The sequence below is a fragment of the Augochlora pura genome, chromosome 10 (assembly GCF_028453695.1).
Source record: "Augochlora pura isolate Apur16 chromosome 10, APUR_v2.2.1, whole genome shotgun sequence".
NCBI lineage: Eukaryota > Metazoa > Arthropoda > Insecta > Hymenoptera > Halictidae > Augochlora > Augochlora pura.
In genome coordinates, this window is record NC_135781.1 from 20,547,482 (window position 1) to 20,573,462 (window position 25,981).

At 45.4% G+C, this 25,981-nt stretch overlaps 1 protein-coding gene across 1 annotated transcript in view; it reads left to right on the forward strand.

Moving 5' to 3' along the window:
• LOC144475941 (latrophilin Cirl) overlaps nucleotides 1-25,981 on the forward strand; it is a 579,657-nt gene that overhangs the window by 223,304 nt on the left and 330,372 nt on the right. The window contains exon 3 of the mRNA XM_078192398.1: nucleotides 21,762-21,884. Within this exon, the coding sequence (XP_078048524.1) occupies nucleotides 21,788-21,884 (97 nt within the window). The 5' untranslated portion in view covers nucleotides 21,762-21,787. The remainder of the gene's footprint in view (nucleotides 1-21,761; nucleotides 21,885-25,981) is intronic.

Below are 25,981 nucleotides of genomic sequence, written 5' to 3' on the forward strand. Positions count from 1 at the left end.
AGTCGCGCAACAGCCAGGTAAATGACCCGACCATTAGCGGATCATTGGAATGCTTGTTCCACTCTGTATTTTTCCGCGTGGGTTTATGATTCCTGGGCGAGTATAAATCTCTGTATTTTACGATTTTCTATACATCACTGGCCTGCTTAATTACGAGCATCCTGTCATCGTATCGATGATTATTTACACCGCGCATGGAGGAGGTTTATTGCACGACCGTGTCGTTGCCGGCCCCAAGGGTGTATCGAGCTAATGGTGTGGGATGGTGCTGGGCAAGAAGATATTTTATGATGTACATGTCAATTTCGACGCATTAATGCAAGAAACCGGCAACTCGTCTGCAAAAATTCGTTGAATGTTTATCAAGATGCAGCACTCGCTCTTGTTCGTAAAACATAAACGTAACATGTACTGGATTCAATTATTAATAATCACCGTCATCTAAGTAATTTGGTAACCAGTTAAACGGTAACCAACAGTGACCCAACAATAATCCGGTTAACTCGATGAGCCCTATAACTAACCCTTAATCATGATCATCGACGTATTCGATATTTTGCTATTTTTATTTTGAAGACGGTATTCGGAACGTTGAATTATTTTTACTCTCGGACATTAACATCTTTAGAGTTACGTATTTCTAATCTAATATCAGATAATCATAATTAATTAATTATGCAGCAATGTATTATATTTTTCTAAGTAATTCATATCTCATCTTATACATTTTAACTTTCCAAGTTCGACTTGATTAAACGAAATACTGAAATTTTACGATGTTTCCGATGTTGTAAAAAATGTATTGTTGAAAAAGATAAATACATTCATTTGATTTTTATTTGGAATTCGATAGAGAAGTGTTTGAGATTGTGAAGCGATAGCAGTCGAAGTTGTCAAGCAGTTGTTTCTACTTCGTTCCCTCGTGGTCAGGACTGATGACGATAACCATTCTTGGTTTCTTTAGTTAGGTTTAAACATTCGGCTAGAATCGGTACATAAAATGACGGAGATAAGCGAACAGAGGTCTCCTTTGTCTTCGATAGGGGCGCCGTTCGAGCTGAAAAAAGTGTCGCTCGGGCCGAGAAGGCTCAAGAAATTGATTTGATTACGCGACTTCCTGTTCGTTTTGGAGGACTCGCGGAGACAGGATGCACCCGGGGCCCGATTCACGCCGGGTACGAAGACGAATCGGCTGACCGGGCTCGATTACCCGGACGAAGATGCGTGATTCCATTTGCCTGCTGCGAATCGAAACCGCAGCTGGCCGTGGACCGCAGAGGATCGGCCACGAATCACCGTCGATCGAATCGCATCTCGTGGCGTCAATAATCGCTGCGATAGCTCCCGTCCCTTTCCTCCGCTGCCCCCAGAGTTTCTTTTGAAAGAGGCGAAGTGTGCCCGCGCGGACCTGCAACAAAAATTCCGCTGTCGAACCACAGCGGAGCTTGTCGTTGGCTACATTGTAATCTGGTGTACAGAGATCGTGTCCCATTAGGGGTAGATCGATGCGAATCGGTTTCTTCGACCTTCCTCCGTATCGATATTTAATGAGACGTTCGCGCCAGGCGCAAATTATTGGACCGATCGCCAGCCAGATCGATCCAGCCACCGAGAAGATCGGCGCGAACAAGCGAGAGCATTTTTCCTGCGTTTAAGTGAACAATCTTCGCGAGCCCCCGGCTCTCTTCCGCCTAGGTCTCCCCCCTCTCTCTTTCTCTCTCTTCCTCTCCGTCTGTCTGTTTCTTTCTCTTTCTCTCTTTTCGTCGCGGCGCGTGTAATCGGCTCGAGCAAAAGCCCATTACACCAGATGGCTTTGTCACGCCACTGACACTGCCCGAGAATTAATAACCCTGCTATGCTCTCGACAGGCACCATACTCTTTCTTTCTCCGTTCGCCGTCTCTCCTTCTCCACGCCCTGCTTGTTCCAAGCTCATCTACCCTTCTTCATCTGCCGCTCGGCCGCTTTGTAACCGGCCCGAAACAACTTTGCCGAATTATTTGTTCGACACGATTCGATACGCGCGTTTCTGTCGTATCTTATCTTCGATCTAACGCGGCTCCCTCGACGGGGATCGAGGATAAGCTCGGAGGAAACACGGCGGGGTAAGACCGTTTCATTAGGGCGAGGCACCGAGCCCTTTGTTACCACGGTATCCACTCGATATTCGCTGCTGGCCAGGTCTGTTACGCGACACGTACCTGACGACTGTCAAACTGTCTACGAAATTAGCACGTTGTCTATCTTGTTAACACGTTGTCCACGACAGTGCCGCTCCTAAAACCTCCTATAAAGTCAAGGTGATTCTGTTAACGAGATCGAAAGATCATATTTATGGCAGCGATTGTTCGTCCAACTATATCCTACAAATTCTAATGAAATGAGAACCATTAGAAATATTGTACAATTATATATTTAACGTTCCGGTAGTTCTATATTTTTTACATCTTATTTAATGCTTTGTTATACTATAACACTTCACGATCACGCTTTCGTAATCAAGGAGTTGATTATTATGATTTCTATTGTCGTCAACAAATTATTTCAATGAGGTAAACGCTGATTATGACTCGAGACTTTCGTAATTCTTTCTAGTAATAATAGAGTATTGGTACATTATTTTCGGTTTATTAAAATTATTAACAACGAACATACATTTTTACATAACTTCTGTTTTCTACAGTTGAAGCAGAAATTTTGTATAAAGATCCGCAGTCCAGTAATTAATAATTAATATCACATCATTTATTTTCAATGTTAATAAATAAGAGGAAGTGTATAACTAGAAAAAAACATAAACTCCGACTTGTATAACTCAAAGAATTCTCTCGTGATTATTGTTTTGAATGATCGAAACCTATCGATAGATCTACCTCGAGCAAAGCGTTAATATTTTCCTCAAACAGCATACGATTATGAGATGCGTAAAGTATGCAGCTCAAACATTTTTTAGTAACGACGCCGATGTGTATTGTTTGCTCGCAAAACAGGGCACGACGTACGACTGCATCGAGCAGAGCGATTTTATTCATGATCTCTGTAACATACTTTCTAATGTCTTTATACAGCGGTTAGGTAAACGAGGCAATTACAGTAGCTAGTTGTACGATGTTCGTGCATCGTCCCTATCTACGACAGTTACATATGCGGAACTCTCTGTATATGAATCAATACACGAATTGTTTCCTGATGATATTCTATAGAAAGCCGCTGCACTGGCACGGTATAAAATCCAGCCTTGTTAATTTTCCCTTCCGACGAAGTCATTCTTCGATTTCGTTTTATTCATGAGCAATGGGAATCGTCCGTCTCTTAGAGAACGAGTAACGACATCGCTCGCCCGCCTTAATTAAAATACGATAAGATCCGAAGTAAGAGGAGAGGATCGACGCGGGACCCGAAAATCAAGGAAATTTATTTCTTGCCAGAGTTTAATCGAACGAAAACGAGCAAGACGGGGGTATGGGGGAGGGGTTGAGAGAAGGAAAGCGCGTTGGGGAACGGATCAGTGAGGAAATAAGCTGGCGATTTTCTAGTTTGAAAAGCGAATGGAATGGAAGAATCGTTGGGGGATTAGCGAATCGCCGGTGGCAAAAAGAAGGCCCGGTAAAATCGGCCAGCGAGTATTTGCGAGAGCTCGCACGTGTGAGCGGAGTTAATGCCACTGCGGCGCCGCCGTAGCAGCTCGTAATGCAGTTCTGCTTTTCGGAGCTTTCATACGCCCCCGCAACTCGTGTGTGTTCACGGAACCGTGCCGTGTACACATTACTGGTTTTCCCTGGTTACCACGTATCGAGTGTATATCGCGTTCTCCTGCACGTAACCGCAATACTGTGGATCATTGTTTTCGAAAATACGGAAGAACAGCGCGGCGGCTGGTTTAGACCCCAGCAGCTAACATTTGCACGAAACAGTTTGCTGTTCCGCGTAAACTACCGTGTCTGGATTGACAGTGGTTTTTCGGCGCTGGACCCGACTCTTAGTTGAACGAGACGTTGCCATAGCGAAATCGAAACAAGCACTAATTACCCCCGCCTGCTATACCGTTGAATTTTTAACTCTGGCACAAACGGTGTAAATACAAAAAGAAATTAATTTACGAATAATTCAGGATGAATTAAAAGGTCTGTACAATGTTTCAATGGATGGTATTTATTCGTCCTGTTATTCACGGAGAAATTAGAGACACAGCTTCATAACTTCTATATGGAGCAAAGTAAACGTGAAGCTTGCAAATGACAGTATTAAATCAATTCATTTGCAAATTAATAGTAGAGAAACGATCGGGCCTAATGCGTTGAAATTTTGCATGCACAATTATATATATTTGAAATGATAATTTGTTAGATCTTTTAAATTTGTTATATCTTTTGTAACAAAATGTGGGAGATATTGGCTCATATCATGTCAAAGTTATGGCTGGCTCAAGCTTGGCAGCATTGCTATCAGTTGGAGTGATAAGAGTTAATAAATGATCATGTCGCAACAAAGTTATGAAATACGAATTGTCCAAGAAAATGAATTACTCTTCACTACAACATTTTATAATTTACGTCGTTACTTCAAATATAGCTTATATGCAGACTGTCTATATTAATACAAAACGTTGAAACATCTACCCTTCGTAAAGGGTATTAAACAGTGAAAGAACGAGCGCCAGATAACAATACGAGTGTCGCATCTATCGATTACACCTGTTCAACCCAAAGATTAAACTTTAAACGGATGTGTAAATTTTACGTTTACCTAGTTCGATCGTTGAAAACGAGTGTCTAGTCTAGACTATCCACTTAAGAGGTCGTTTTTTTATTTTCCAACATTCTTTCATTCTCCACAATTCCGGTTCTTCCACTTGGCCAATTCCCTCAAGCGCAGTTGACACACTCGTATCGATTACAAACTTCCCAGCTACGTTCATCAACCCATGAAGAACGTATATACAATTTTTGCGCGCGAATTTACCCGATTCCCTCTGGGCTCGCGGTAACCGGGAAAAGAGACTGGGAGATCGGTTTCCGAGGACCGTCCAAATGAGAATACCAGTGTTCGTTGACCCGCGTCTCATTTTGTGGGAGTTTAATGGTGTAGTCAGGGGGGAGGGATGCTGGAATCACTGCCGGATAAGACGAGCGGGTCCCTGTCCCTTTACCGAAAATCCGTTTTTAATAAGGAGCCGGTGGAAAATATTTGAGTAAGAGCGGGCCGTTTTGCGAGTAGACGCGGACCAGGGGTCGCGCCGGGGGGGAGTATAATAAATTCCCTTCTCCGCGCGGGATTAATCGTATCGAATAGTCGGCAAGGTGGATTAAAAGCTTTCCGTATTCTCAGCGATGCCGGCTGCTCCTTGAGAGCGGGGCGAGCCTTTCCTGCCGAATTTAAGCCTGGACCGATCCGGCGCGGCGGCAACGAGCATTTAAATTGATGGCTTCACGGTCCCTTGCATTTCGCGCTGCGTGTACTCGATATCTCTCCCTATCGTCTCTCCGTGCGCCTCTCCCCTTCCGGGAGCCGGTGCTCGGCTCCCTCCACAGCGGCTCGAGCTTTATCCTATTAATCAATGCGCATAAATTGTTTTAAGGGAATCGTTACTGCCATTCAGACACGCCATATAATGTCGCCGGGGTTAATGTCGCGCGCGGAACAAGGGGGAACCGAACGGAGCCGATCGGGGCCGAGAAGAGAGGCCGCTTGCGGATCGGAATCATTAGATGTAACGCGAAATAGACGCTGTTCCCGAGGATTTATCGCGCGGAAGCCGGGAATTCGGGGCTCCCCGGCCGTTCTCTCGCCCCGGCTTTCTATTCGTATCGGCGCAACGAGAATCGACTTCGTGCCAGAGGGCTTAATCGAACACCCCGGCCCGCACCCTGCATCTCGCGCGACCCCTCCCGCGCCCCGCACCCCGCAGCTGCACCGACACCGAACAGACTGCACCGGCGAGGCTCTGTCCGACTGAAATTTACGAGTGTCGACGGGGAAAGCCTTAATGCCAATGGCTCCACCGGAACGGCTTTACTGGAAACACCGGTAGTTGGCCAAGTTAACGCCTTCGCCACCACCCAGATTTTCTTCATCGCGACGCGTATACATACCGGGTGCAAACCTGCGAATCGATTCACCCTTTCCTGTATGCGGTGTTTTACTGTACCGATAACGCTGTGTGTAGGCTTGTACGTTTAGACATGGCGGGCTGGTTTCTTTCTCTCGGTCGAAAAAAGAGTAAAGCAAAGACCGTCGCCAGTCCGGAAATTGCAGTCGGATAAATCGCGTCAGAGAAAATTGCATTCACTGCATTACAGTTTCTTACACAGTCATGGTCAGCCGGTCCTTTACGCATTAAACTTGTTTACTACTAAATAGTAATAAACGCGGATACACTGTACGATTCATACAAGTTGCACTATTTTACGTTTTCATAGAGTTTACATATTGTGTATAATAATGTCATTACTTTTTATCGTACACTGTCTCCATCGTTGGATTTATGACTGATGACAACACATTCCAAGGAAACTGTTTCCATGAGAAATACATCGCACACTTTCAGCTAGAGTGGCGCAAATTTTCCAAAGGCAATAATGAAATGTTACCGAGCATAATTATACCTTATTTTATCAGTCAACAGATTTTACATATTTTGTTTAGTTATTTGCTTACAGTTTATTTGAACGTGATCGCATTAATTATATGGAGTCATTAGCTGTCATTTGTTCGCATGCAGTTGCTCACAATTATCAAGGTAGCAGGAAGAGAGATACGTTTGTTCTTTGCCGGCAAAATTGCGAAGATAAATGAATGAGATTGTCATAATTGTTCGAAGATTATCTCTGCGCTACCCTCGCAGTGATAATTCTATTGTTTTAGAATTGTCGGAAATATATGCTGTTTTCACCATGAATATAATCATTAATAGTAATTACGTATAATTCTTCAATTTGTTATCATTCTTTAGCTGTATATTTGATACATTTTCAACATCCACGATGATTATCTTTATACCTGAGACGGCATTTCAGGAAGTCAACTGATTTTTATTCAATGCAGACTTTATTTGACTTTCTATTTTAAGGAATACTTAATAGCTTGAACTATTTCTATTTAATCCTCATACATTATTTCGGCGAAAATTCGTTTATGTTCTATTTCCAGCTACTCTAAAATCTCCGATTTTTCTATAATTTTACCGCCTTGTGACACATTCACGTAGAACGTGAAATTACAAATAAAACTCATTGATTCAGTTTTGTATCAAAACGATGAATAATTTGCTGAACACCCGGAATATATAAACGGAAACAGTCTCGGCAATAATTCAGCAGGCGTAAATATTTCTGACAAGTAGCACTAGAGTTCCCACGTAGAGATCAGACCCCAGATTCAACGAATCCACCTATATCGGCAAGAGGAATAAGTCTGCTCCCTGCAGGGGCTGTAGATGGCCGCCTAGAGACTCTATGAAATTAACGCACGTGCGTGGGTGATATTTCAAAAGCACTCGACGCCCTTCCTGGTTTTCAGCGGGGATAGTGGCGAGGCTAAACGGAAGGAGACCCGCATAATGTCGCACGTAGGAAGCGAATAAGTAACGGAGCACGCGGCGGGAGACGCGAGTACATTTTTCAAAGGCTGCGGAGGACGAGTAACAGGGGGATGGGGTCGAAGGTGGCTCAACTCGCGTTATTCTCATCGTCACCGGAGCAAACGACTGGCTTCTCGAAGGTCGTTTCTTTTTCTCATCCCAGACACTCGGAGCCCCTTTTTTCCGCGGCGGATCCGCAGGCCTTCTTCCGGTGGCTGGCGTCCCGACGGAAATCTTGCGGCCGGGTGACTGGGTGGTGGTGGTGGTGGTCGACGATAGAAACGGGAGAAAACGAAGAATCTTCCGACACGAGTGGCAGAGACTCGTTTTCTCACTCGTATATCCAGCTTTATCCGGTCGGTCGTCCGGCTCCCCGAGATTTATCGGCGATACCGTTTTGCCGGGCGCAAAGCGTCACGCACGCGGTAATAACGAATAATGCCGAGCAGTTAGAGGGCCTGCCCTTCCCGTTCTTAAGTGAAAAGTGAGCCCTCGTTCCGTCGAGTAGATCCCTAAGCCGGGCTCGGGCACGCCGAACACGCCGGAGAAGCAGAGCGCGAAGCTCGGGGGTGAGTTTTCTAAAAGGGGTCGAATAATACAATCGTTACGCCGCCTCTTGTCCTTTTCGCGGCGTTTCCTCGCCTCTCCGGCAAAATATTTCACGTAGCCGTGGCGATGCCGCGCTCCGCCCGTCTCGTTTGTATCAATTTATATGCGTTCGCTCTCTCGGCGCACTCGTGGCTCCCCTTTTCCCACCCCGGAACCCTTGGCTCTCTCTCTCTCTCTCTCTCTCGCTCGCTCTCGCTCTTTCTTTCTCTCTACCTCTCTCCCTCCCTCTCTCCTCCTCTTTCCCTCTTTCTCGCGCGCGACTCCGTTCCGTTAGCACGTTTCTACTTTTCTTTTCCCTTTTTCTTTTTTAACAATCGCGCTCGGCCACGTTCTTCTCTCTATCATCGATCTCAACTCCTCCGGAAAACGAGCGAGAGCCAGCCTCCGGTTGAAAGGCTATAATAAGAGAAAAGGAGAACTCGGGACAATGGACGCGCCGCGCGCTCTCGCAACCAGCCGGGTTTAATTATTTTATCTCGCGAGACGGAAACGTCGTGTGTTCTTTTAATTGTTTCTCTGTCCCGCCTTCAGTCTTTCCGCACGGGCTGGCTCGATTCTATTTATTTTCCTGGACGATGCCCGCGCCGTGCTGTGCGCCACGCTCGACCACTCTGGAACTCCAGGTATTCGCCATCGACGGCGAGAACGATCTTTCGGTACGCTGCACGTTCCTTTCCCTCTAACCTCTTCCTTTTTTCCCTTCTTTTTCCATCCTCCTCGGCGCTCCTCTCTTCTGCCTTCACTCTTCTCCCCCCGCCTCTCCGCGTCTCCGCCTTCTTCGCCGTTCCACCACCTCTTTCGAAATTATCAGCTTCGCGCGGTATTCGCTCCTAAGCATTTTATGTCCTGCCGCCCGCGTCTTCCCGCGACGCCGAACAACCCCCGGCCGTTTGTTTGCAGCTCAAACAACATGGATAACGGGGCCAGACCTCGCGTCCTACGTTTCTCGCGAATTTACGCCACGCCTACGCAAATCTCCAACGGGCCGCTAGTTCCGACAGCGGCGCGTCTCGTTAGCTTCGTTATCGGCAGACACGGTAGTTCTATTGTAACGAAAATGTTCGTCGACGCTCGTGAAACGTGTACAATCTTCGCTGCTATTCGAGCCTTAACGCTTTAAAACAATAGGAGCAACGTTTCTATACTGGATGACATTATTAGATTAAAATCTAGGCTCAACGGTTGCCACAAATGTTTTAACCATCTATTAGTTCATTTATTATTAAAATCTTTAACTCTTTGTAACTTAATGCAACTATGAAGCATATAACATCTGTTTAACATTGTATGAAATGTATACATTAACGTTGTATACATTTCGATCCATTAGAAATGGAATCAAGTTTTGCGGATCACAGGTTTTTTTAAATGAACTGTGACCCGCGAATAATTCGTTAGAGTCGAACATGTGTAAATTCATTTTTGGTGGAACCCGAATGTAGTTTCGAGCCGCGAGAATGTTGAAAGAGCAATAGGTCGAATAAATCTGAGCTTTTCTGTTTCGCTAAGTAAACTGGTTCGATTCCGTGGAATTTGTATGGTCGGGCGGCGAACGTGCCGCCGATACCAAAATCGTCTGGGCGACGTGAAATATTTTTCTAATTCGGCGGGTCAGGTCGATTCCGACCGCGGAGGCGGTCACCGTTTCGTTTCGAGGAAAAGCCGAGCTGGTCCGGTGTAATAACACATTTCGGGATTGTTCGATGTCCAGAACGGCGAAAGACGATAAAAAAAGGTTAAAACGCGTTCTGTCCAAGCCAGAAACGCCCCACTACGATAATCGAGTGCAGCACTTTGCAGTTTTCATCTGTGCCGCCTGCAATAACATTCGATTTCTGATATGTACGGTCCTGGGCTCGGTCGAGTGGTGGAAACGCTGTGCGTCGTTGTCGTTCGACGAATTCTTTCCTTCTCTTGGATCCTGCAATCGTATTTTCAGACTGTCGATTTCCTCTCGGGCTTCTCGATGAAAGGACCGTGCACTCGAGCGAATACTTTCGCGAGCCAGGGCCAAGCGTTTCAGCAAAAGGGGAACAACGACCAACGGATCGATTAAACCCTTTACTTAAAAACTTGCCGCGTATTCAATACCTCTATTCGATCAACAAGATTACTACCGTGTTTCTTCCGCGAAGCTGTGAATCGACGAGCGACTCGATTAATCAGCGTTAAATTATCAGTTGTACTATCTTCGATGATCGGCTTTACAGGCCCGTGTCTTTAACACGTTGAATATCATGCTGTTTTCACATCGTCGATTCCTGTGACCAACGCGATTTTCTTATCGTGTAATTTATTATTATGCAGTCGTGTGCGACGCATTTGTCTTACTTGTATCGTCACACATAAGCATTGTCCAAGTTAACTGCAAGAAATATAAATTGTATAAACATACCTTTCCTATTTCTACGATCGTAGTAAGTTTCCACAAGTGTCCTTAGATTCTTTTAATGTCTTATTAGTTTTATATTTGACCTATTCCATTCTTTTAAATCTATAAAATCATCGGTCTAGTAAAATTAATCAAACTTTTATTGGCTCGTTTTCTTCATTTATTTCTTAGATATATCGAGTTTTGCAATATATAGCTCATTAACCCTAGTGGTACTAAATCACTAAAAACATCTTTCTTTCACGGTTACTAAAATTATAGAAACGTTTCTATGACAAATAATTCGATAAACTTCCTTATTGAAGTATGTATATAGTACAATAGAACTCGTTCAAAGTTTCAATAAATCCAATTTCGTTGTTTTTAGAAAACAACGTACACTGGCAATGCCTAGATCTTAGTAGTTCTACATGAGAAAGCTTTAAACAATTTCTGAGACTGCAGCAGGCCTCAAGAAAGGCAGACATTAAATTATCATCTAGGACACACTGCAATTTTTAAGAGAAGCGTAAAACTTCAACGAAGTCCAAGCAAGGCCCCGAGCGTTTTGTTCCTCGGATTCAAAAAATAACGAAGGCGACGAAGATTGGACCGAGAGCCAGTTGGACTCGTGCTTCGCCGAGTTTCGGTTGTTGCTCGTTTGCAACGACCACAATTTCGCATCGAGCGTAATCGAGCAAAACGCCCGAGGCCAAAGGCGCTTGTACAAACCAGGAAGCCGCGCGATTAAACTTTATGTTCCACTTAGGTTCTCCGTAGCTTCCGCTGGTCGTCGCGGCTCCAAACACGTCATCGTCGTTGCCGGGCACGTCTAGGAATGCGTTGGTCGCGCGTCGATATTATACACGGGCGTGCTTCGATCGCTTCTCCGTGACGAGAGGGTTGAGAGAGAGAGACGGGAGAGAGAGAGAGAGAGAGAGCAAACATCAAGAACGCCGCGGGTGAAAATAGAAGGCTGCAACGAAAGCAGCAGCTACGGGGCAGATGTGCACCGGAGCCGGAGAAGCCGGTATATACCGATGCACGCGAAAATGTCAAGCGCAATTTCTGAAATTCCATCGTGTCGCTTCCCCCTGCCACTCAAATGCCGCGCTTCACCCCTCCGCGTTCTCCTCTCACCCCTTGTCCGCCAATCTGTAAGAGAATTTCTCCCCTACTCCGCGACCTCTTCTTCCTTCGAACTCTGTCTCGCTTCCGCGCCCGTTCCGGCTTGCTCGAAAGCACATCGAGGGTAAATGTTGCTCGTGGTGCGATTTTCGACGTAGCACAGCGCATCGTCCAATGGACAAAATTCGAAAAATCAACTTCCTGCTAAGCGAATTGTGATAACCAATTTAGAGTCACGGATAAAGTTGTGAACATCGTTGTAAAACCGAAATTCTGCTTACAATGACATGGTCTCTTTTTTCATCATCTTTTTATTTTTATATCATTTCCACTACTTTTCATGCACTTACGCGAAATTAATGGAAAAATATTTCGGACGAAATGTCCTCAGTATTCGGCAAACTGTTAATTTGGTTAATGCGAATGTAAATTATGTTAATGGAAATCTGCATACAAAATTTTATTCGTTAAAAAATATAGGTGACTACAATCTTTCTTATGAAATCCTACAATTACTTTATGTAAATCACTGCAGCATTATTCGCTCATTCAAAAATTATTAAGACGTTCGGGTCGGTAATTGATTAGTTCAAAGATTTCGAAAGGGGGACCGACTCAGCTGAATTCGAGAACCTTCATAAGTACCTTTCGTCCAGTAGACTCTATTTCACAAAAATGTTTAATATTGATCTTTTTAGTTATGGTATATCCTCTAGTGTAAAGCATACCGAATATAACCTCGGAACATGATTTTTTAAAATCTACATGTAGCCGAAAGTTCAAGCATCATCTCCTCCCTTCGAATTTGAACGATGAGGGTGAACGATAGGGTACATTATACGCAAGTTTCATCAAAATTGAAGGGGACCACTCAGGAAACAGCCCTTATAGGTTCTCTTCTTTGAAATGCACAATCAGGCCTATTGTTTCCTATCAAAGTGCCGTGTCTTTCGCTCAACCCCTTGGCTTCGGATCTTTTTCACTGTTACCCTCGTGAAAACTACCCTGCTCTTCACTAATTTCCTATAGCAATGATCAAACATTATTAATATTTTATATCCATTTTCAGTCCTTGCTTCAGTTATTTATTCATTCATCAAGCAGTATTTAACGTTTCAATGAAAATATGAAATGACTGAAGGTTAGAAATAATTCAACCAAATAAAATTGTATAGTAGAATGTACTGATAAATATATAATATTAAATTGGTCAGAATATTATATCGTCCCATCTTTTTCTTACTTTATTCCAAATTTCTTGATCTGCGTATTTTCAATTTCATGACACGTTATACATTTTTCAAACAGGAGGATGACAGATCCGTGAAAAATCTAGTTTTTAGATTGACATAATAAATGTTTGCAAAGTGACCAACAAGAACTGTCAGAAAGGAGGTCTGGAAAAGCGTGCAGACAACGATCGCGTCGGATCGTGATTCGTGTAGGTCGCATAAGTCCACGGCGACGGTGAATGCGGAGCGACAGCGTCCTCCCTGTGCGAAAATAAAATTTAGTCGCAATACATCTCTGCTCGGAGCTCCTCTTTATTCCGTTCCATCTTGTTCCGTGACGTGACCCCGTTCCCGATTGTCCTCTCGCAGCGTTCCGCCGCGGTGCACGTGCGCGTCTGGCAGCTTGCATTCCGTGACGTGCATATATGCGACGGTGCATCGGAAGGAAGCGACCGCGGCCGAGGGTGGCGCGTCGCGTCGGCCCTCCTCGACGAAGACACGCGTTACATTTGCGGGGCTGACAAAATCGTGAATGGAGGCGCGAGAAGAACGTGAAAGAGAGACGGCTCACAATGGCGCATTTGCTCGATCCAGCAAAATGATTTCCGCCATTCCATTGGTCCGGCGCGTGGATTTCGTAACGAGTACCAGCTTCTAAAAAACGGTCAACCATGTTCTTGTTTTTTCTCAGCCAATTGCCATTATCTAGAATACAATGTTTCAGCCTTTTTTAGAATTGATTATTCTCAAACAAAATATCAGACTTTTTGTGTACGAGGCTTGGTAAACATATTCGCTAATATTACAGGTACAAAAATTATTTTCTAGAAACAAAAATAGTAAAAGTCATGTAAATGTGACTGAACAAAGGGATTGTAGACAATATCAGTGTTTTGACCGTTTCATTGATGCGAACCAAACAAACGAAATGGTACCTCATTTAGCACGAACTACTATAGAAAAGGACATAGAAGAATAGAATTACTAAGAGAGATAGTAGAAACCCTGAATGAAGAAAATTTGCAAATTAAACAAATGGCGACACTTTGGAGCTTAAATATTGGCTTTACCAATTCCCGTTTTGGACGAACATTTCAAAGTGTGATACCATGAGTGGAAAATGGGAAATTTTGCAATGTTTGCAGTAAAAAATTGCGGGTTAAATTGACTAGATTATAGGGCGTTGCTCACCTGTGCAATTTTGTCGGCCGGCAGGGCAGGTTTTACCTCGAACTGGTTCGACAAAGGTTAATTATCGCCGATTTCGTCGGAACGGTGTGCGAGGCGACGTTCGCACAGTGTAATTGTAATCCGTGGGCTCTCGTATGCAGCGAACAAAGCTGCTGCGTTTTCATGCGAGTGCACGCGCCGGTCCGCGTCCGCACGCACGTTCCTCGCGTTTATCGGAACCCGGAACAATTCATTTGCCGGCCCGCTCAAAGAAAATCGGCGATCGCGGCTAGCAATTACGGGTCCTTTGTGCATGCCACGGAGACGGTAACTCTTAAGCTCGCCGGGTTATTATACCACGGTTCTTTTTCTCGACGGCGGGGAATAGGCGAGACAGAGAGAACAACAGGGAAATGAGCGACCGCGGGTTTGAGCTGCTTTAAGCGATTGTCGGTGGACACGGAATTTGTCAGGCGGTCGATGAAACTGTCAACGGGGCTTAATTGTCGAAGATCCTAGCGATTTCATGCACAGCGCACTTTTCCTTTGTTGCTTTTACCTCTGTTGCGTCGGATGAATAATTCAATAACTATTTCTTAGTCAATTTATTTATTTCGTAATTGACGCGATGAGATCTGTCGGTTTAAAATTGGAATTTATTTGATTTATTTTTCTCGTGTATTTCAAAGAAAAAATGTGTACAAAATTAATACGAATTGCGGAACAGTTAATTGACAACGGTGATACCAATTTTGCTTTGCGATGCGTGTCTCGCCTCCGCATTGAACAAGCAGAAGAGCGCTTAAAAAATCTGCCGGAAAATAGGAAAGCGCTGTGGTATGAAAAATATGTGTTCAGGGAGGTTCGACTGTATTGGAGCTATCGAGCGGCCATGGAATAATGAACTCGTGCAGCTGCGGGGCCAGTATTTTCAGCCATTAAACGGGCAGAAAATCGGCGGGCGTTTTCGTCGCTGAAAACCGCAGTGTCGTACAGGAAATTCCAGGCTAATCCGACCACCGACGAAACAAAACTCGTCATGGGGGCTGGATAGGGGGCCACGGGGGTTGGGCGCAGACACCTAAAACAGTGGCGCACGAGGTCGGCCGGGTAACACGCGAATATGCAATTATTTTTAATTGCACGGGGGAGTGATCGCATCCGGGGTTTCCGCGGCCGCATTAAAATGCGTCTGGGTGTAAAATTGAAACCTGCAAATCCGCCGATCCGGGTGCAGAGACCCCTGTCCGCCGATTCGATAATGTGATTTTCAACAAATAATTTCGTGTAGGTCGACCCCTAGCCGGTTTCGTGTCTGGAACACAAGGCTTCCGCACGCCTGACGAGGCCCGCGGAGGGTCCGGCGATCATTAACGCATTTTGTGCTCGGAATGATTGCGAAATCCCTGTGCAACGGATCACGGTGAGCATAAACGTAATTATTGCTCGATGCTTATTGGCCGAACACGGGCCGAAAGAATCTCCGGCAGCTAATTTACTCGATAAATTCAATTCTCGTTTCTTCGTGATTTTCTCAATATTGTTTTACCCTCAACCGGGCTGCCAATTACAGTCACATAAATAACTTCTCAGGACCGCCGATTCTACAACAATAATTCTTATTTATCGTGCGGTGATTTCGTGCCGGAATTTATGTTAAACTTATTTTAAACTTTATATAGTTTTATACCATACAAAATTGTTGTTACATACAATGCATTAGTGTTCCCATTACACAGGACGTCGTCCATCATCGTTATCGTCTCAGCAAACGATTACGTATATCTAAATTTTTAAGTGTAAGTTCACTTTGCGTTGAAACGTTGCAAACTTAATGAGTTAATTTCGGATTATGCAAAGGTTTAAATAATCACGATATTAATGCGTGATTTGTTTAAAGTTGCGTGGCCGTAATCCGGTTGAGATTTAATTCGGAAGAAATTCTCGCTTTTTTAAAGAAATGATTTATGAAAATTACATAAGGGACGATAAATTGAAATTAGATGAAGCTGCACTCCCAGAACTCCCCGTGGGTCGGATTCGTCGCAGCGGATTAGGAATTCCAAGGGCGAAATGTCAAACCACTGAACAGGGCTGCGTTTTCCAGAGATCGGTTCGCGAATCGAAACGGAGCAAGACGATCCGGCGAGCAGATAAGCGGCTTCTTAGAATTTCAGCGAGTTGGAAGCCGCGTTGGGAATGCGTTCCCCTCGCGAGCGGACTAGAGAGTCTCGATTACCGATCTTCAAAAATCCGCAAGCTAGTCGGGACCGCGGCGGTGGTTTCCAAGGAATCGTATTCAACGCCGGAAAAATCGGTCGGCGGAGATTACGCCTAGCTCTCTCTCTCTCTCTCTCTCTCTCTCTCTCTCTCTCTCTCTCTCTCTCTCTCTTGCTCCGCGCGACCATCCAATTGTATCGGATGCGAGGAACGCTTAGGCTCCACTTACCTTCGAGAGGCTGTTTCGCCACGCGATGCACTTCCGAGATGGGAATCGCGTTGTCATCGGGTTTATCGCAATTATCGTGGCGCTTGTGCAAATACGCGCGAGCGTACGCGTCCGTGGGAATGTAATTAGCTCTGGACTGCCATGCCGTGGCAAACAATAACCGCCGCGAACGTAGAAAAGCGTGGGGTACGGGCGAATTGAGATTTTTCCAGATACCCTCGATAACGATGCGCCTACCTGGTGCTCGTTGTTTCGCTTTTACCAAACGAACGTCAACGAGTTTTATTTCAATTATTCCGACCGGGTAACGGGCTTTCTACCACCTGGACACCTCATTGCGGTCATTCGCGCAACTGAACAGGATACTCACGAAAAAGCCCCTAACCAGTGGAGATGCTGCGTCAGAGTTTCAACGAAATGATCTCTTCCATCAAATTCGAAACTGATTGTTAATATTTATTAGTTAATTGTCACATGTAAGAGGAAGTTGTGACACACATTTACTGGAACATGGTTACCATACTATATACAGTGATTGAAAATTCGATTTTTTACTGAAATTAATTATTTAAATGATATACTTGCGTTCTTTCCGCATTATTGGACTTATTTCTTCAAAATGTAAAATTACAATTTATCCTCTGAGACTCCAAGACTTCAGAACTTTACATATTATCGCGGAAATTGCAAGTATGTAACTTCATTACGTGCATAATAAACTACCAGAATGTATGGTTCATCTCTTCCCTCTGTATTTAGTATTTTTGTTAAGTATTTATTTTCTAACGAATATACTCTAAGAACTTTAAAAATATCTCTTACTTGGAAAGTATCTCCTACACTGCTATAACAGAAGACGTATATGGGATAAAGGCATTGCCGACACCCAATGCAGGGAATCAGGTGTCTGTGAAATGAGACTAGTAGAAAGCAGGCGAAAGTGACAGCCGAGATAGTTGTCGAAGTTACTCGAGCAATCAGCGAAGCGAAAACCGCAAGTACACTTTTAGCGGCTAGCGTGGCCAGGTTTGGACAGAAGTGGATAGGGGTGAGCAGCAGCGGGTAGCTAGATGGGAAGAAAGGAGACGGGTAACGCCGCAACATCGATGAAAGGAGAATCGTGCACGGCCGATTCTATTCACGCGATGATCGCGCGCGGGTACAAGGTTAGAAGAGATAAGCATCGTCGGATTAATTATGCGTAATGCGTCGGACGTGGGTCTGCGTACGTGCGTTTGTGCCGCGCGCACGAAGACCACGCTCGCTCCGCTGCCGGCTAACGCATTCAATTATCATTGTTGCTCCGAGAGTTTACAGATGTTTCCGCGATAATCACGCTGGTTGCCGATTGCACGTTTATCCTGCCGGCCCGTATTAACCACCATTGAATGGGAACGGTAACGAGAGAGGACCCGGTGCACGCCACTCGGGCTAATGCGATGCCGACGCCGACGCCGACGCCGACGCTGATGTTGCGATCGAAACAACCGGCTGAACACGCTGAACCCAGAGTCGGTGACTAGCTACGCGACTTAATTAGACCCGCTGGAAAAATTCGCTCGAATCTGACGGTGCTGATCCCGATTTTTTGCTTTGCAGTCGCTCTGACACGATGCTAGTTCCGTCTACGGTACATCTCTAGACTGTCGCGAGAAACGTTGTATAGTTCTTTGCTCCGCGGCACAACCCTTGTGTGGAAGTGTGCTGTCTCCCGGCCAACTAAATGACTGAGAGCCACAATTGAAAGAAAATACAAATTGAATTGAACGGAATGTGTAGCGTCTTGGTTTATTATCCTTGTACAATGGTTTCGTAACGAAGTATCGCGGCGCATTGGACACTCAGGAAGGCCCTTTGTTGGTCACGCTGTACGACACAACAGGAGGTGTCTGCAGTCACTGACTCATTCGAGTTGGCGATGCTGTGAAATTGATGCGATCAATGGTTGCGAGGTTGGAGTAGTGCACTACCAAAAATTGTCAGTCCCCTCAGCCTATCGGGGTGACGAACCTCTTTAGGAGTTTAGAGGTGTTCCCTGGGTTTTGATCCTCGTAGGACCCGAGGGACTTTCTAGGTTCTTAGTGAATACTGGTGGACACCCTTACGTCTCTCTGTCTTACTTTTACCTTACCAGCATCCCTTTTCCCCATTCCTTTCTCTTCACCTCTCAAGATCTTCTCATTTCACAGTCTCTTTCTTAGTCCGTTTCTTATACCTGTTTCTAACCCTTTCGTAGTCCCTTTTCCAAATCCTCTATTTTCTCACTTGTAGTTTTATTCTCGGTCCTTTTCTCAGATCTTCTTATTTTTTAACCTATAACATTTCCTTACACACAGTTTCACCTTTCCTGTAACCTGCTCTTCTATAGGTCCTCGCTTTGTTTTCTTAGATTTACATCAGTATAATCTATAATTATTGCGCTTCATAAAAAATGTTTTAGACGAAATTAAATAATTTCGAGGAAGGTACATTCTGATGATACTAACTATCTTGTAGGTGGACGTGCAGAGGGCGAATAAAGATGTAAAAAACCGTTAATGACGTTGTTATGTTCTCTACGCGTGTACCTGAAAACGAAACTAGTATCATTAGAACGTGGTGCCCCCTCCGCCCCCGAAATCATTTAATTTAATTTGAAACATATTTCGTAATAATAATGATATAAATCTATTATAGAAACGTGCGGAAATCCACTTTGCGCCGCATTGTTCTATTTTCTTTTCTTTCCTAGATCCATCCTTGAAACTATCACTCCGATTCGTTAGTCACGAGTGCATTCCCTGTATCAGGATTACTTTCGTGTCAATCGAAAATAATTTGAAAGTAGTCGCGAATCGAGTACGACCCAAATTCATGCTAGGAAATACCTCGTTCGGAGAGCTATCTCTATAAAGGATTGACACCCGTTCTAGTTTCGGAAGTACCGTGAAAGGCGCTGGAAGGCCTTGACGTACAATTTCGACGGCAAGAAGCGAATGTATGACTGCGCACCGTGGAACGGAAATAAATAGTTGGGAGTTTCTGCTAGGATTCCGGTTGCAGGGAGCGCGGAGGGAAACACGGTATTGGCGTTGCCGCGCTCTATTTCCGTCCCTCTGTTTTTCGGAGCCCTTTTTCTCTTTGCTGGCGCTTCGTTTCGCTTTCTATGCTCCTTCTCCGTCGCTCCAGTCATCGGTCCGAATGTTTCCATTCGACGGCACCCCATTGTGCGGCGCCCGGTAAATGCCGAAACGCTGATGCGAAAACTGTTTTCCTTTTTTGCCTTCGTTAACCCACATTCACGGTTCGGTTCGGTTTCGTTTGGTTTGGTTTGGTTCTGTTCTGTTCGGTTCGGTTCGGTTCGGCCCGACCCCCGTGTCTCTGGAACCTAGCCGTGGGTGCGGAGTGCAGGCACGCACACAGGCACCTGCGTGCACGTCCTCCTCGCGCGAGCCCTTTCGCGTTCGTTTACTTTGTTCGGCCTGTGAACCGAGCCGATTTGTTGTGTTTACCGACAATAGCACACAATTACCCCTTTCACGTGCGGTGGGGCCTGGCTGCTGCGTCGCCGCTTCCGGAAAATCGAAAACTGGGAAGAAGGGGCGGCCGCCGCCGTACTCGCCGAATCAAATTCGTCGGGCCGGGCGTGTTTCGTCACGGTCGCCTTCTCGCAAAAATCCACGACGAGGCGCCGTCATCGCTGCGCCGAGAGCAGGTGCGCCAGTTGGATTAGGCGTGAAATCGCGCGGATAACATGTTTTCCTTCGGTAATACCGCCAGACAAAGGGATTTCGCGAGGACGCGACTGACATCGAGTTTAAATCTCCCGGAAAAAGCGTGCACGATGTCGGACGCGCGTAAACATGGCCCGAGCGGGCTGGCAGCGCGATGATCCGTTGGATCGGTCGAATTTTAGGAACGATTTTGTCGGGCAACGAATTTTTTCACTGCTATATTCCGCCGGGAAATTTCAAACAAATGAAACGCATTGCACGGATATACCTTGCGAAGGCAGGAGGCTCGAGCGAGTATACAAGCCAGGTTTAGCATGTATTTATACTTGTACTTGATAACACGTATCTAGTTACATAGCACAAAGAAACCTGCAAAGATTGTATAATACCGATTATGCGTCCCCATTTTGTCTAGGATATTTGCGGTCTTTAGCCCCGAACAGTGTTGTGTGAACTATCCGTTTCCAATTAACTGTTTATTCAGAATTATTTGGAATCCCGTTGACCGTATCTATAAATAGATAGAAATTCAGAAAAGTATTGGGGTCGGGTTATAAGTTATACAAGTTAAATATCAGGATGCATAGTAATGTGCATGCTTGCTAATAATCCTAATAGCGGTTTCATAGCTTATTCAGAAAGAAAGAAAGAAAGAAGACGTTGGTTAAATGACTGGTATCCAAAAAGTCAGACATTTCACGATATAAGCATAACAGAATCCACCATTTAGTACAATTTAATGTGTCAATAAAACAATTTTATCGAAACAACTATTCCGTAACAATGAACAATTTAAAAAGTTCCTAAAAATAGAAAGAAATGTTCGCTATCTGTAACTGAGGATTTGTATGTGACCATAATCTACGTTATCCTATTCTGACAATTTGTCTGAACTAAATCCTGAACACTGCTCGGTGCTCAGAAACATTTTAACTTTCCAGACATTCTTGATAACATTGCTTCACGATGAGAAAATATCGTGTGTAAAAGATGTCAGGAAGTTTAACACTAAACCTACCAACGAATTTATTTAGATAACCAAAGGAATTTAATCAATCGTTTCTTAAGAGCGAATCTTTATGATCCCAACAATTTGGAAATAAAAACCGTGAGACCGGTTATTTGGACCAGCGCGGCAGATTTAGTATTAAAAAGAGTCATTTCACCCGTCGTGGTAATTTCAACGTTGAACTCGACTAGTTGAAATCGCTGGCAACGAATGTAGGAGAACTGGGAATAGAAATAAGAATGGAGATTGTCTTTGGCGTTCGTAATTCAGTAGGAGCATTCGTTATGGCAGTGGGACCGGGATCAAGATATCGCGGCTGGCATTCGTTAACCGGAACGAATCAAGGGAGGCGCATACCGGCGTGCGAAAATATTCGCGCGGCAATCACAGAACACGATCAAAAAATTCTTAGGCTATTCCTCGGGTCGCGTCGCGTCGACTCGCGTCGGTCGCGGTAGTAATTACTCTGACCCTCTAACGATGCGGTTATTTTGTTTTCCAGGCGTAGTCGGAGCTCGGAACTTCACGATGGAGTGCCGCAAGGGTCGACGGAAAGGTCTACTCAGTGGCCTGGTGTTTGCGTGGCTCCTAACCAGCGGTTGTACCGTCGCGGCGCGAAATATAGGTAAGTGCGAAAGTATTTACGATAGCAGCGTGCGCCGATTCCTCCTTTGCAACCTGTCCGCGAGCCCTCGGCTCTGTCCTTGTGCCAATTAAGCCTCCGTGCAACACCGTGCGCGCAAGGACTACGCGCCAATATTTACGTGGTGCACGAGGCGAACGTGTTCGGGTTCGGCGCAAAAATTATTCCTTGGCCGTGGTTGGACGCGTATTCCCACTACGCGGCGCGCAAACCGAAGGCATTTTGGACGGAGTCGAGGGTGCTCGTGTTCGCTGCTTCTACTTTGTATACCTTCTTTTGGCCGGCGATGGTAATTGGTAACGAGGCCGGCGAGAGATGGAAATTCGTTTCTTGTCGATTTCGGAATGCGAAGTGCTCTTTTACCGCTTCTGTGTACCGAGAACTAGACTAGGCCGGAACTTTCTTCGTGCCTTTGACGGTAAGAACGTCTCAGACGACTTGGACTTCGTGCGCTCCAACGGCAGAAAGTGCAAGACCTCCTTGGCAAATGAGGTTCAGCCGGGACTTAAGAACCGTCGACCTCATCGATAGCAGCATAATGTCAATACTTTATTACTTATCTACCGGGCTTGACTACTTTAAAACATTTATTTCTCTCGCTACTTAAATGATCCCTTTTAACTCGTCATTCAAACATCTTCCATAAACTTCCAAAGTTCTACAAACATTTCCTTCCATCTGCCGTCCATCCAAAGACTTTCAGGAAAAAGATAATTTTCCTTTCATACCTACTTTACATAACTATATTATAACCTTTTTCCCTACTTGTGGTAGAATCATTCATGATCCATGTAATAATTAATCCTAAGCCTCGAGCCGAATGTCTTAACTTTTCATTTAAGAGAACCATATTAATAGGCTTTTCGATGACCGAACTGTGTCCGAAGGAAGCTCGATAATTGTCATTCAAATAACAATTTCAAAAGAACTTTTGATACTGTTAATTTCATGGACTTTTCAAGAATTATCTTGCTAAATCGATTATGAAAATGCTGTTAGACAACATTCGAAGAAAAAGTGCTAAGAAGCCAGAGATTAAAATATTTGGTATTAACACTCTCCATTTTGGATTAGTGAATTTGCACGTGGCAGTCATCTGTATAGCATAATTATTAGCCGCATTCTTTTTACGGAATCATAGGTGCACCGAATAACAGCCCAAAATCGATTTCGGCTAGCTCTACCGTACGTTGCCAACTGGAATTAGCACATGTGCCGGGAAATGAGCGCGAAAAGTGGACTATTTAGAGAGGGCGCTCTCTGTCAGATGGTTTCGACACAATGGTATTTGACATCCCGATTCGCGGACAACGCGAGCCGTTGCAGGGGCGGGTGCGCGTCAAGTTTCCGAACGGCGGTTTGGCCGTTAGCGAAGGGTAGAGGTCGCGGATCGACGCAATGCATATCCGGTCGGGGCGAAACCGCAGCTCGGCCGCCGCGCTCACGGCTCGACCGTTGGAACATTTATCGAGAAGCAAACACACGGTGGGTTTAATAAAGAGGATGGAAGTAGCCGAACGTGTGTACACTGCCGCTGGATTCTGCTATCGCGGTGAAGATCGTCCTTCGAACCTCTCGAGAGACCCTCGCGACGAGCTGAGAGGACCGGCGCGGCCTGCGAGCTTAGAGATGGTCGATTGTGTGCGCAGGGCTAGGCCGAGAATTAACTCATTCTCCACGCTAATTGATTTAGGCGAAGCCGCGTGTGAAGTGATATTGTTGCGGGAAGAATCGACGCCCGGCTGTTCTTCGGGCCACGATGTAATTAAAGGCCAAACAGCCATCGCTGGGGTCTTTGGTCAAATATTTGGAAATGTTTTGTGGCAGATGCAGGCCCTCGAGTAGCTTGTTTAGTCGCTATGCTTAGGTCGAGGGTACGAAATGTTTGCTCGGCGAGGGTGATTTCACGGAGCTGCATCCCCACCGTTGAAAAACTTAACGGAAGTACCTGCTACGCGTCTCTAACAACGTCCGTACCAATATCCAATCTAAGCAGAAATTCGCTAGTACTTACTCTCGCGACTATCGGTCAGCCGAAAAGGTGCTGCTTCTAGATTTTAAACTCTACGGCACTGACAACCTTTGGGGAATCGAAGTCAGTTTACGTTTCTTGACGGTGAACATAACCGACAACTATGATCTAATACTAATTCTTAGGAGCAATGTTAGGAACTGATTTTTATTTAATTGCGAACAAATATTAGGTAGCAGAGATTAAAATTACTGCCTAAGACAGGACGAACTTTCGTGTTTATTCAAAGTAGTGAAACTGGTTACTGCGAGGCCCTCGATTGCTGTGACTCTATAGAAGAAGACATTTTCAAAAATAAACAAGATAAAAGAATAAAAAATTGTAGTATGTCTTGTTCGATAAATATATTGTTAAGAAAGCGAAGACGCAATATCTGACAACATTGAAGCTAAAAGATAGCAAACAGTTCGCGATATTATATAGGGTGGAAAATGTACAATTAACGTGAAATCGGATAAAAGACGACAAACGATCTTGGAAGACCTTTTCCTTGATGCTGTACCGAAGCGGTGCGCTGAAACAATACTCAGGGGGTGGTATTCCACGCATGAACACACGAAACGGTCCAGCAAAAAGGGTGGAGATTCGGCTGGCTGCGCAACCCAGCCGAAGTTCAGGAACGCGTGTTACATACACGCCGGAGCGGAACCGAGCATTAACGAGCGGCAGTCTCAAGAGCGATTTCGAGTTGTGAAGGGTCGCGGAAGGAGACCGAGGCCAAGGGGCCAAGGGGAGAGAAGAGTTCCTCCTATTCCTTGGCGATTATCGCACACTTCGGTGCGCCTAATCCGCGCAGCCAGGTCCCTTCCTCGCGTTTCCATCGTTCCGAGCCCTTCACCGAGACCCGGTTCGACTTCCAGTATCGCTCCCCTTCGCGCGAGTCGGACGTGTTTGCCAGGAAAACCGCGGGAACTCGTGCCGGATAGATAAATCAAAATCGGCCGGCATTGTGTGGCTTGCGATCGGCGGCTCAGACGGCTTTGGCCGCGTCTTTGATTCCGCCCTGACCAGAGAAAAATGCCAGAAACTAGATAAAAGGCGGAGAGCGATCGTGACGTGACTGTTCCGGGCAGCCAGCGGCTCTCTTCTTTATTTACCTTCCCCGCGATGTTGTTCGAGTGACTCGGAAAAATTCCGAGCTAAAATCCAACAGAATTTCTATATAAATGGTACTCATTAGCGGTGTCGCAAATGCAGGCTGCAACATCGGCCACAGTCGCGGCGTTGGAAAATGCATAAGAATAATCAGGATACGTCGGTCCGCGGTATCGCGCACATAAATTTAAATAGCATTACCGACAACTTCTGTCTCCGCAGAGCGAGAAACGATTACAAATAATCGGTCGGTGCATTATTACAGGTCGAATCGATACGATGCTCGGATGGTAAACGAATAATCCGCTCGATCAAGACCTCCGAACGAATTTTAAGCTGCGGCAGATACCGCATCGGGCAAGACATTTATTCCCGACAGGTCGTGGCGTACGTCTTACTCGAGTAGAAATACTCTTTGCAGCTGTGGACCACCTGGGACACCGATCACGGAGCATCCTCCGTTGCTCCTCCTCCGCCTTTCTCTTTCCCTCTTTCTCTCTTTCTCTCTTTCTCTCTTTCTCGCTTCTCTTCGTATCGACGAAGATTTATATACGCGCGGCGCGGCGGCGGAACGGGGAACGGGGGCGGCGGCGAGCAATTTACAGCCGGCACTTAGGTCGCGGCGGCGCGTTCTGCGCAATTAATATTTATGTAGGATAGATCGGTAATCCTATTATACACTCGGCACAATATCGGGATAATAAGCATCGTGGACAGTGCGTGATTATAGGGTGTGCGACGTCGTCCCCGAGGCGAGCTGGCTGGCGAGCTGGCGAGCTGGCGAGTATGCGAGCGACGGCGCCGGTGTCCTTCGGAGGATAAAGATTGCCAAGCGAAAAATTTCTCACGGTTGCGTGCGGAATGAAAAATCTCGCGAGTACCATTCCGACTCCCCTTATTTACTCGCGGCCGTAATCCGCCTTTAATTATTTCTCGAAGCGCATCGGGGGGG